A 12,900-nucleotide genomic window follows, 5' to 3' on the forward strand; every position below is an offset into this window, starting at 1 on the left:
TAATTCAATAAAGCCATGGAACTTCTAACATTTTTTGAATTTGTTTTAAATCAGAAGCACACCTCTGAAATTTTGAAATAGTGAATCAAAGGGGCTTCAAACTGTTAATTTATTTTTCTTATTTTATTCTCTCAACATTCTAATTAAATGTATATGTAAACTTGTTCATCTCAATCATTGTGGTAACAAGATTTTTCTTTTATTATCTCTTCTTTTCATTTTATTATTATTATTACTTTAAAAGTAGTAGTGGTGGTTACCTGAATTAGCTTTGGTACTTGGAGTTTCTAAGAAATGTGTCTGAATACTTCATTTATATCCTGTCTACCCTCTTTTGCTATTTTCCAAAATGTGTAAAGTTGCTCACAAAGCGGCTCTCATATATTGCTTCATTTAATTCACATCCTTTAAAAATCTGTAATATTTCAAAATGTGCTAATTTCCTTCAAAAGCTTTTGACCCACCTTAATGGATTTGATGATGAAAGGGGAAACACTGCATACAGCAAGAAATGGCATGAAAGGAAAAGCACTGGATATTTCCTGAGTTTGGTAACAACTAGTGCAATTTATTTGCAATCCCTATGCATTAAAACAGTTTGGCTCATCCAAGAAGGTACTGCAGTTCTCTAGAATTAAGTCCTATCATGAAACCGCTTGGACTCATTTAATGCTTATTGATTTTCATAAAGAAACACTGAATTGTTGGGTGGTTAAGATGAAACAATCGCATAAACTGATATGCTTTCTCCAGTACAGATACGGTTTCTCCAATACAGACACCCACTACTTGGAATGTCTTCCTTTCATGGCCTTTTCTTCTGATTTAATACTCACAGGTTATTTCTTCCCAGAATAATTTTGCTAGCAAATACCTAAAATCTTAACAGAAACTGAATTATTTTGTTCATTACACTTGCTTTATTATTTATTTGTCAATTCCTCTGTAAAACCATGATTTTTCCTTCGTGTTTCTTTCTAAGTGCATGGCAGATGTCAGTACACTTGCCTTTAAATACTTCGTCATGAACACCATGAGCTAGATCTGAATTTTGTTTAGCTTTTTCTTTTGAGTTAAAATATACATACAATGAATTACACACTAGACAAAGTGTGCATTCACTGTCATTTGACAATTGCACACACCTTTATAATCCAAAGACCTATCAAGCAGGAGGGCTTAAGCAAGTGCATCAATGGCCCTCTGGAACAGCTCTAGCTTACTGTGTTTCAGACTACATCGGGGAAGGATTAAGGCTCTTGTAATGCAGCAGGAAGTTAAATGTCTGCAGTCACACTGCCCATGCCAACTGTGGATCAGATCCTCTGGCCGTGGGGACCAATGCATTGCAAAGGACTGGATCTTGTGTACAGTGTCTCTCTCCACTTTTTGTACTTAAGCACTTTAGACTTGACCTTAGTGTGCATGTTGTTTGTTTTCAGCAATCTTGAATCATGTGCTGGTTTCTTCTCTGGGTGGCAATTATCTGCTTTTAACTTTGGCCACATTCATATCATGTTCTATTCCACAGCACATTCTGACTATCCAGTGAATTGGGAAATAGGTAGTATAAATAATCAACTTTGTACTTCTTTATAAAGATTATTGTGGATATTCCTAGGTACTTTGAACATTCATATAAACTTTAAAATCAGTTTGCCACTTTCCACCAACACACACAAACACACACACACACACACATACAGCTTAATGTAATTTAGATTGTGTTTGTCTTAAATCTGTAAGTCAATTAGGAAAACAAAATTGCCACTGTCATAGATTGTCTTCAAGTATTAGTACCTTGAATTTTATGAAATTCATTTCCTACATTTAAACTCACATAAATCCTCTCTACATCATTGTTGCTATTCGTATTTTTGCATAAGGGGATTAGTTCTAGAAAAAAAAAGAAAGCAAGATGAGAGCAGCTTCACCCTAGAAAATTCAACGTTCACAAAGACTTTCCATCATGTAGTCAGATCTCTCGTTAGAAAACTTAGTCTCTTATTTTCCAGTATTGGAAAAATTAACATCATCTCCTTCTTCATTTTTCTTTTATTTATTTATTAAAAAATTTTTATTATTATACTTTAAGTTCTAGGGTACATGTACACATTGTTGAAGACACTGTGGCAATTCATCCTCTTCATTTTTCTTCATCATCATCATTATCATTGCCTTCTTTATACCATTATATATTTTAAATAAAATTACAGAACCAAAAACAAAGTAAAAATTAAAAAAAATTCTACATAGGATGTCAGAATCCTAACTACTAAAGTGAATTAAAATTGAACCTATTTTCAATGTCTTCACTTTAAAAATAACTTTTTTCTGACTATAAATTGAATTTATATGTATTTGAAAAAAGTGTTTAGAGAAAGGCCTTAGAAAGAAAATACAAGTGACACTTAAACTCACAATTCCAGGGAAAACCAATGTTAATATTTGTGTGTACTTCACAGTAAACTGTATAAAATAAATGAATAAAAATATAGGAATGTTTATAGTAATGTACATACATAAAAGAATGCTATACCAACATCATTTTTTAAAGTTAAAATTAGGTTAGTTATTTTTATCATGCTTTTATGTTTCAAAATAAACACCAAGTATTTTGATGTGTCAGTTAATATCCTTTGAAAATATAATTTATACTAATTACTTTTCCATATAAAAATGAAATATTAATTTATTTACCCAAAGTTGAGAATTCTTTACATATTTTTACTATTATAAGTAATGCTATGATGTTTTTCCCATAAATATTTGATTAAATAACTTAATATTACTCTGAAATAATTTCTTAAAAGGAAACTCTGGATCTTGACCATATTGCCACATTTTCTCTGCAGTGTGGGGCTTGATTTATCATTCTATATTCTGTATTAGAAGGCACCTGTCTCCTCACATCCTCACTGACTGTGATACCATGTTTATATTATAACACCTTGATAGGTACAAGAGAAAAATATATGGACCCTACATTCCTGGAAGAAAAATTCACAAAAAGAATATATGCAGATTAGAAGACAATAGGATTAGTTATTAGGAAGATGAATACAATAAAGAGGATGAAGTGGGTGGAATAATTGTCTCCCACAAATGTTCCTGTCCTATTCCCTGAAACCGACAAAGATTCCAATTTACATGGTAAAGGGAATTTAGGTTGCAGATGGAATCAAGGTTGCTAATCAGATGACCCTAAAATAGGGAGATTTCCCTGTATTATACCGTGAGTCCAATGCAATTCCAAAGGTTCTTATAAGTGAAGGAGGGAGGCAGAAGAGGCAGAGTCAAAATGAAGTGATATGAGAATGATTTGACCTGCTACCTCCAACCACCCTTGAAAATTGAGGGAATAAGTCTATGAGCCATTAACGTGGGTGGCTTCTAGAAGCTGGAAAGGAATGAGAAACAGATTTTTCCCTTTTAATCTCCAAAAAGAAACTCAGTCTTGCTGACACTTTCGTTTTGGCCAATGAAACTCATTTTAGCCTCCAGAACTACAGAACTATAAGGTAATACATTTGTGTTGCTTTAAGACACTGAGATTGTGGTAATTTGTTACAGCAGCCATAGGAAACTAACAGAAAAGCTAAAAGAAAAATAAACGTGCTATGGTAGTATTAAAATCTATATTGTTGCCAAAACATTCCATGAAAATCCCTTTCATAGTGTTATTTTATGATCCATTTTATTTCTGTGGCATCTGTAGTAATGTTGCCTCTTTCATTTCTGATATTGAGTCTTCTTTTTTCTTTGTCTAGCTAACATTTATGAATTTTGTTTGTCTTTATTTTAAAAACTGCTTAATAGTCTATTTTAAGCTGATAAGTTCAATAGCACACAGAAACTCTAGAATAATCTCTGCAGTCACACACAGGAGCTCTAATACCCTACCCCACACTTTATTTTATTGTTGCTGCAATTTACATCTTTTCATATTGTGTATCTTTTAACATATTTTATTTCTTTTTTTAATACATTTGTCTTTTGACTTTTATACTAGAATTAAAAGTCATTATTACTGTAGTAATCATTTCACTATGTATATGTATATGAAAACATCATGTTGTATACCTTAAATATATACAATAACATATTTGTAATGAATAAAAAATAAGTCATTTATACACCACCATTACAGTAATACAATATCTGTATCTGTCCCTATACTTACCTTTATTATCAAGTTTCATACTTTCTTATGCTATGGTGTTGCTCTTTAGTATTCCATCATTTCAACTTGAAGAACTCCTTTTAGCATTTTTTCTAAGGCAGGTAATATACTATTGGTGATGAGCTCTCTCAGCTTTTGTTTATTTTAAGTAGTCTTTATCTCTCCTCCACTATTAAAGGCCAGGTGTAGTGTTCTTGGTTGGCAGTTTCTTTTCTTTTAGAACTTTGCATGTATCATCCCACTCCTTCTGGCCTGCAAGGTTTCTGCTGAAAAATTCACAGATAGTTTCATGGGCATTTTCTTTTATGTGACAAGTTACTTTTCTCCTTATCTCAAAATACACTTTGTTTTTGACTTTTTACAATGTAATTACAATGTGTCTCAATGTTGATTTATTTGAGTTCATCTTATTTGGGAACTTTTGGGCTTCATGGATCTGAATGTCTATTGCCTTCCCCAGATTTGGGAAGTGTTCAGCCATTATTTCTTTAAATAGGCTTTCTGGCCCCTTCTCTCTTCTCCTCTGACACTTCCTTAATGCTTATATTGGTGTCCTTGAAGAGGTCCTATCAGTTTCTTAAGTTTTCTCCACTCATTTTTATTTTTACTCTACTCACTGAATCATTTCCAATGATATGTTTTCAAGTTCACTGATTGTTTCTTCTGCTTCACCTAGTCCACTGTCGAAGCTCTCTATTAAATAATTTAATTCAGTTATTGCGGTCCTCATCTTCAAGATTTCTGTTTTGGTACTTTAAAAATATTTTCTATGGCTTTGTTGAAATTCTAACTTTTTTCCTGCATTGTTCTCTTGACCTCCATAAACATCTTTATATCACATTTTGCATTCTAAATCAAGTAAATCATATAATGATGTTTCATTAGGGTTGGTTTCTGAAGATTTATCTCTTCTTTCTTTGCTTGGAACATCTTTGCCTGTTTCTACATTTTCCTTAGTTATCTGTGTTGACATTTGCACATTAGACACAGAAGGTCATCTCTCAGTCTTTACAGACTAGCCTTGTATAGGAGGAAACCTCCACCAACCAGCAAAGCCAGAGATTCTAGTCTTTCTAATAACTCTCTCTCTCTCTCTCCATGAAAAGAAACAGTGTGGTTTTTGTCTACTCCTCTGTGCTGACCTGGGGTGGGAAACTATTGTATCAACCAGTCCAAACTACCATTTCTATTAATCTTTTATCCCAGGTGTCTAGACTGTACTAGACCCATCAGAGATGCAAGAGTGGCAAGTCATATCAGTTCTTTGTGTAGTCCTGGAGAGGTTGGGTGCTGGGCACATGATCAATTCTTTTCTTCTCTAGAAGAAAGCTGACACGGGATACTTTTTCTGCTTGCTCTGTGCTGAGCAGGAGGGAGGATCTATGGTGCCCACCAGCACTAGCCTCCATCTATTTTCCTCCCTGGTGGCTAGACTGTGATAGGCCTTTCAGAGCTCTAAGACTGGTTAGTAAGATGCCAGTTCACTCTGAGAGCCCTGGAGAAATTTGGGTGTTGGATGCACCAATCAAGTATTCCACACCCTTCCCAATCCCAGGAGAAAGCTGAGAGCTGGGATTTTTTGTCTGCTCTCTATGTACTGAGAAGTAGGGAGGATCTACGCTGACTACCGGCTCAGGCCGCATCTCCATTCTCCCACAGGTGTCTAGACTGTGCCAGACCCATTCAAGCTCTAAACTAGTTAGATAGATGCTAGATCTTCAGGCAGCCATTGAAAAGTTGGAGTGTCAGATACACAGATCAGCACTCTTCCTCCATAGCAGGAAGCTGAAAGCTGAGATTTCTTATCTGCTTACTCTATGCCAAGAAGTTGGGTTGTGGGGGGGGCGGGGTCTGTGGCATCCACCAGATGAAGCCACCATCTCCGTCCTCTGCAGAAAGCTAGATTGTGGTAGACCAGTAAGAGCTCCAACTGACAGAAGTAATTCGTGTATAAAGGCCCTTTAAAAATTTTGGAGTACTGGACACAAATCAGTCTCTTCCAATGACTGGGTGAAGCTGGGAACTAGGGGTTCTCTTTCTGACTGCATGGCAGTACACTGGGGACAGGGATTCCACTGAGAGGATGTTCTGAATCTCCCTACCAACTTTGGTAACTCTGATTTTTCATTTTCCCAGGATGTGGTAGTCATTCAATTAGCTTCAGAATTTCTTACAAAGATAATTTGTTCAAATTGTTGTTGAAATATGTCCTAGGGAGTAGGACGGTGCAGAACTTCCCACTCTGCCATTTTGCTGATGTCACTCTGTAGGAGATGCTTGATCCTATTTAAATTTTCTATTTTAGAAGATAGTTGCCTTTCTACGTTTAGAGTATATATATTCTGGTGTGCTTTTGTGGGCTGAGTTCCAAAAATGTTTAATTTTGATAGCTCTTTCAATATTATTATACTTTACTTTGCTTTTTTAATTCTGAAGGGGTTTCAGCTCAATCATTGCTGGTGCCATCTGGGGCAGAAGGCCCTTTCTAGGCCACTCATGTCATTAGGCCACTTTCACGCCTGAAGATGGAAGGAACAAAAACAACCAGGCTTTGGTCTTCCTATGTCATTTGATAGAGGGCTAGGAAATATCAGGTTTTATGGATAATAATTCTGTGGCTCATTCAGGCTCCTTTTCACTGGCCTTATTCTACAGCAGGGTTGTATCAGCTAGGTAGGGCTTCACTGATGCCTCTGAAGGCAGATCAGTTAGCTAGTTACCTGGTTATCGAATGAGGGTTAGGTTAGTCATCCAGTGCGGTGATGTTGCCAATATGGGTGGAATGGACAGCCCACCAGCGCACTGAATGTGGTTTGTGTTTTTGGTGGGCCTGCCAAGTCTGAAACGGCCACTGTGGGTGAATCAATACACACATGTGTCCTGACTACCTGACTCTAAAGAAGGGGCTGCAGCACCTCCCCATGTCTTTGCTGAGCTTTTCCATTCTTAGTCATTTGGCCAGAAAGTGAAAGCTTTTCTTTAGTTATTTTTATTTTTTATTTTTGTCTATGTCTGTTGGAGGTTTGGGGTTAAAGATCTGTCCAGCACCCAGTTTGGGATATACATGAAAGATAAGAAGAAACTCAGATAACTGACCTTCCTCAAGTCCAAAGGTCACTACTCAGAATTTTTCTTTTTATTAATCATCCTTCTATTCTCTATGTCCATGAGTTTTCAGAGTCTTTTTTTGTTGTCCATTGACTTGTTTCAGAGTATTAAATTGTATTTAGAAGGAAGGATAAGGAAAAACTGAAATTACAAAACTTTGTTCCAGAGCATGCATTTATCATAGATGCTGAATAATGTTCTTCTTTAAAAACATAATGAAGTGTAAACATATTTTGAGTAATATTTATTTCACTCCAAGAACAATCAGCTTCAGGTCAACCGTTATTTATTACATAAAGAATTGAACCAGGCATTATATGAGATACTAATATTTGTGAATGATGCAAATGATGCCCTTGAGGATATTCCTGCTGACAATGCTAGTGAGAAGGGGAAATTAGGGAAGAAACAGAAAATTAAATAAATATTGTGCCATAGAAAGCTATATGGTAAGTACCAAAAATTTAAAATAACATAAGAATGGTTTTTAAAAATGTCTCTTAGACAATGTTTTCAACTAATTAATCATCTGAAATGGAATAGAAAAGATATTAATGCTTATGACAATTTAACACGTGTAAATTGAAACTGTCTCAGAAATTTAAGATATAAGTTCAGCTTACCCTTAAAAAATTTTGTTTTCATTATTGTGGAAATATTTGCAAATAATTACATATTTAAAGAACTGTATAGTGAATCAATTTTCCATCTTTATATTCAATAACTATCTGTGTATGGCCAAGTTTTGTTTTCTGTACACTCCCTATTCCCTTTTCCCTATCAATATTTCAGAGCAAATTCTAGGCAGTTTCTTGAGTCATTCCTTGATGAAAGCACTAATCACTTTTATCTCATGTTTTTTTCTCTTTCTCCTCTTCCCCACTGGATTCTCTTATAAGAAGAATTTCTGTACACTCATCCACATGCTTTTTGTTTTACTTACAGTGCTGCAGCTCTGATGGTTCAACTCTGCCAGAAGATGGATCTTTAATGATCAGCACTACACATTGACCATCTCAGAAGAAGGAGCCACACCACCTGTGACTCCAGCCCTGACTTCTGCTCTGGACCAGTGTTTCCATAACAGGGACTTCAAAATCACTGTGATTTGAAGCCTTGTTGAACATGAAGATGTTACTCCTGCTGCATTGGCTTGGGGTGTTTCTGTCCTGTTCTGGACACATCCAGGATGAGCACCCCCAATATCACAGCCCTCCGGATGTGGTGATTCCTGTGAGGATAACTGGCACCACCAGAGGCATGAAACCTCCAGGCTGGCTCTCCTATATCCTGCCTTTTGGAGGCCAGAAACACATTATCCACATAAAGGTCAAGAAGCTTTTGTTTCCCAAACACCTCCCTGTATTCACCTACACAGACCAGGGTGCTATCCTTGAGGACCAGCCTTTTGTCCAGAATAACTGCTACTATCATGGTTATGTGGAAGGGGACCCAGAATCCCTGGTTTCCCTCAGTACCTGTTTTGGGGGTTTTCAAGGAATATTACAGATAAATGACTTTGCTTATGAAATCAAGCCCCTAGCATTTTCTACCACGTTTGAACATCTGGTATATAAGATGGACAGTGAGGAGAAACAATTTTCAACCATGAGATCCGGATTTATGCAAAAGGAAATAACATGCCGAATGGAATTTGCAGAAATTGATAATTCCACTCAGAAGCAAAGTTCTTATGTGGGCTGGTGGATCCATTTTAGGATTGTTGAAATTGTAGTCGTCATTGATAATTATCTATACATTCGTTATGAAAGGAATGACTCAAAGTTGCTGGAGGATCTATATGTTATTGTTAATATAGTAGATTCCATTTTGGATGTCATTGGTGTTAAGGTGTTATTATTTGGTTTGGAGATCTGGACCAATAAAAACCTCATTGTAGTAGATGATGTAAGGAAATCTGTGCACCTGTATTGCAAGTGGAAGTCGGAGAACATTACTCCCCGGATGCAACATGACACCTCACATCTTTTCACAACTCTAGGATTAAGAGGGTTAAGTGGCATAGGAGCTTTTAGAGGAATGTGTACACCACACCGTAGTTGTGCAATTGTTACTTTCATGAACAAAACTTTGGGCACTTTTTCAATTGCAGTGGCTCATCATCTAGGTCATAATTTGGGCATGAACCATGATGAGGATACATGTCGTTGTTCACAACCTAGATGCATAATGCATGAAGGTAACCCACCAATAACTAAATTTAGCAATTGTAGTTATGGTGATTTTTGGGAATATACTGTAGAGAGGACGAAGTGTTTGCTTGAAACTCTACACACAAAGGACATCTTTAATGTGAAGCGCTGTGGGAATGGTGTTGTTGAAGAAGGAGAAGAGTGTGACTGTGGACTTTTAAAGCATTGTGCAAAAGATCCCTGCTGTCTGTCAAACTGCACTCTGACTGATGGTTCTACTTGTGCTTTTGGGCTTTGTTGCAAAGACTGCAAGTTCCTACCATCAGGGCAAGTGTGTAGAAAGGAGGTCAATGAATGTGATCTTCCAGAGTGGTGCAATGGTAGTTCCCATAAGTGCCCAGATGACTTTTATGTGGAAGATGGAATTCCCTGTAAGGAGAGGGGCTACTGCTATGAAAAGAACTGTCATGACCGCAATGAACAGTGTAGGAGGATTTTTGGTGCAGGGGCAAATACTGCAAGTGAGACCTGCTACAAACAATTGAACACCTTAGGTGACCGTGTTGGTCACTGTGGTATCAAAAATGCTACATATATAAAATGTAATATCTCAGATGTCCAGTGTGGAAGAATTCAGTGTGAGAATGTGACAGAAATTCCCAATTTGAGTGATCATACTACTGTGCATTGGGCTCGCTTCAATGACATAATGTGCTGGAGTACTGATTACCATTTGGGGATGAAGGGACCTGATATTGGTGAAGTGAAAGATGGAACAGAGTGTGGGATAGATCATATATGCATCCACAGGCACTGTGTCCATATAACCATCTTGAATAGTAATTGCTCACCTGCATTTTGTAACAAGAGGGGCATCTGCAACAATAAACATCACTGCCATTGCAATTATCTGTGGGACCCTCCCAACTGCCTGATAGAAGGCTATGGAGGTAGTGTTGACAGTGGCCCACCCCCTGAGAGAAAGAAGAAAAAGAAGTTTTGTTATCTGTGTATATTGTTGCTTATTGTTTTGTTTATTTTATTATGTTGCCTTTATCGACTTTGTAAAAAAAGTAAGCCAATAAAAAAGCAGCAAGATGTTCAAACTCCAACTGCAGAAGAGGAAAAAATTCAGCGTCAACCTCATGAGTTACCTCCCCAGAGTCAACCTTGGGTGATGCCTTCCCAGAGTCAACCTCCTGTGACGCCTTCCCAGAGTCAACCTCCTGTGACGCCTTCCCAGAGTCAACCTCCTGTGACACCCTCCCAGAGTCAACCTCGGGTGATGTCTTCTCAGAGTCAACCTCCTGTGATGCCCTCCCAGAGGCAACCTCAGTTGACGCCTTCCCAGAGTCAACCTCCTGTGACCCCTTTCCAGAGTCAACCTCGGGTGACGCCTTCCCAGAGTCAACCTCCTGTGACGCCCTCCCAGAGCCAACCTCGGGTGACACCCTCCCAGAGTCAACCTCATGTGACACCTTACCGGAGTCAAAGTGGTAAACAAAAGCAATCAGTACCAATTCCAAAAACTGTATCCAGAAAAGGTACATTAAAAAATAATTCCTAGTGTGTTTCTACTTACTCTTCATTGTTTTAAATAATTTGAAAGTTTATTTTTCTGAAAAACTTGCCACTTCATATTTCCTAAAAAAGCCATGGCATATGTGTGGCGTACCAATTTTTAACTTGTTGTCTTTCAGCTTCCAAATCCTTTCTTCTTTTTCACTCTACTTTATAGGAACCGTATTTCTGCTAAACCAGACCTCATCCTACAGGGTTTTGCAACAGGGAGAAAGAATAGGAAATTAGAAATCTGGGAGATCTGTTTTCTTCCTGTTTATCAGTGTCTCCTGAATAATAGGTTTTACACTGGTAACAATACTTGATTTTAATCTCCCCCTACTTTTTAAAACTCACTCCAGAAAAACTTCATTGTCTGCTGTCTGGTGTGTTACACTCAGGGTTCTGGATTCCAGTTCTTTGAGCTCTATACAAATGTCTCAAACTTCCAGCACCAGCTAAGCAATACCTATTGTTAGAATTCTGAGTGTGAGATCCGTGGGGCCACTACCATCTTCTAGGTTCAACTAACTCCAATCTTTTCCATTTGCTACTTAGCTTCATGAATGGAATCATTTTTTTTGCAATTAGTAGTTCATATTTAGTAGCCAATTAGTAGCGTGGTGTCTACCTTAACTTGTTCTGTTCTTCAATTGCTGTTTACCAAATTACTTATATTTAATTATATCCCTCCAAAATCACTCACGTGGTTTCCCTTTTTCTGACTGAGCTCTGTTATACTACTAATCTTGATATAATGGATGAAGCAGGAGTGAGAAGGCATCGTATGCTTTATTTTTTAAAATTTACTTTTAATTTTCAGGGTTTTTTAAATCATTGTCCTTCACTGTCTCTGGAAAATTACTTAAACTTATAGATAGTTTACTTCAAAATAAGGTGGGATAATAATTACAGTTCTCTTTCAACTTCTGGGTTCTTCTGGTTATAAAATGAGATGAAGCACAGCACTCTTAACAGCAGCAAAGACATGGAATCAACCTAGGTGCCCATCAGTGGTGAAATGGTGTGTTAGGGTTCTCTAGAGGGACAGAACTAATGGAATACACACACACACACACACACACACACACACACACATACACACACACACACACACAGAGAAAGAGAGAGAGAGAGAAAGGGGAATTTATTAAGTATTAACTCACACAATAACAAGGTTCCGCAATAGGCCATCTACAGGTTGTAGAACAAAGAAAGCCCGTCCGAGTTCCAAAACTGAAGGACTTGGAGTCTGATGTTTGAAGGCAGGAAGCATCCAGCATAGGAGAAAGATGTAGGCTGGGAGGCTAGGCCAGTCTCTCTTTTCACATGTTTCTGCTTGCATATATTCTAGCTGTGCTGGCAGCTGATTAGATTGTGGCAACCCAGATTACGGGTGGGTCTGACTTTCCCAGCCCACTGACTCAAATGTTAATCTCTTTTGGCAACACCCACACAGACACACCCAGGATCAATACTTTGTATCCTTCAATCCAGTCAAATTGACACTCAGTATTAACCATCGCAAGTCCACCCCTTGTCAACTTGAACCCATACACATCTCTTGAGATCATGCATAATCTTCAAATAAAGACAATAATACGGTCATAATTATGCCTAAAATAATACAACTATCCTTCCTACAACTGGAAACGCACCAATCTCCAATCCGAATACTATTACATAAAATTAACAATACTTAAATGCTGATATGAAGTCAATAAATCTTGTCACATGATAAATGAGAAGGGAAATAAAACGAAGATATTTTCTTAGTACAAGTGTATACATGCACAAAAATGTTTTCAACAGAAGAAGGAGGAAATACTCATGACAATTTCAGTCCTCATTTCTGCAGCTGGTCACGTGGTCATGGCTGGTATTGATGACTACCTT

General features: G+C 37.4%; 1 protein-coding gene across 1 annotated transcript; it reads left to right on the plus strand.

Moving 5' to 3' along the window:
* Window positions 1-8,416: 8,416 nt before the first annotated feature.
* Window positions 8,417-11,011, plus strand: ADAM29 (ADAM metallopeptidase domain 29). Its single transcript, XM_030815185.1, has one exon. The coding sequence runs from the start codon at window positions 8,417-8,419 to the stop codon at window positions 11,009-11,011; it is 2,595 nt and encodes an 864-aa protein (XP_030671045.1).
* The last annotated feature ends 1,889 nt before the right edge of the window (window positions 11,012-12,900 follow it).

The sequence above is a fragment of the Nomascus leucogenys genome, chromosome 7b, assembly GCF_006542625.1.
Source record: "Nomascus leucogenys isolate Asia chromosome 7b, Asia_NLE_v1, whole genome shotgun sequence".
In the NCBI taxonomy this organism is placed as follows: domain Eukaryota; kingdom Metazoa; phylum Chordata; class Mammalia; order Primates; family Hylobatidae; genus Nomascus; species Nomascus leucogenys.

What these genes read in the sequence shown, in the direction of transcription:
- ADAM29 (XM_030815185.1), top strand. Translation starts at nt 8,417, where the DNA reads ATGAAGATGTTACTCCTGCTGCATTGGCTTGGGGTGTTTCTGTCCTGT.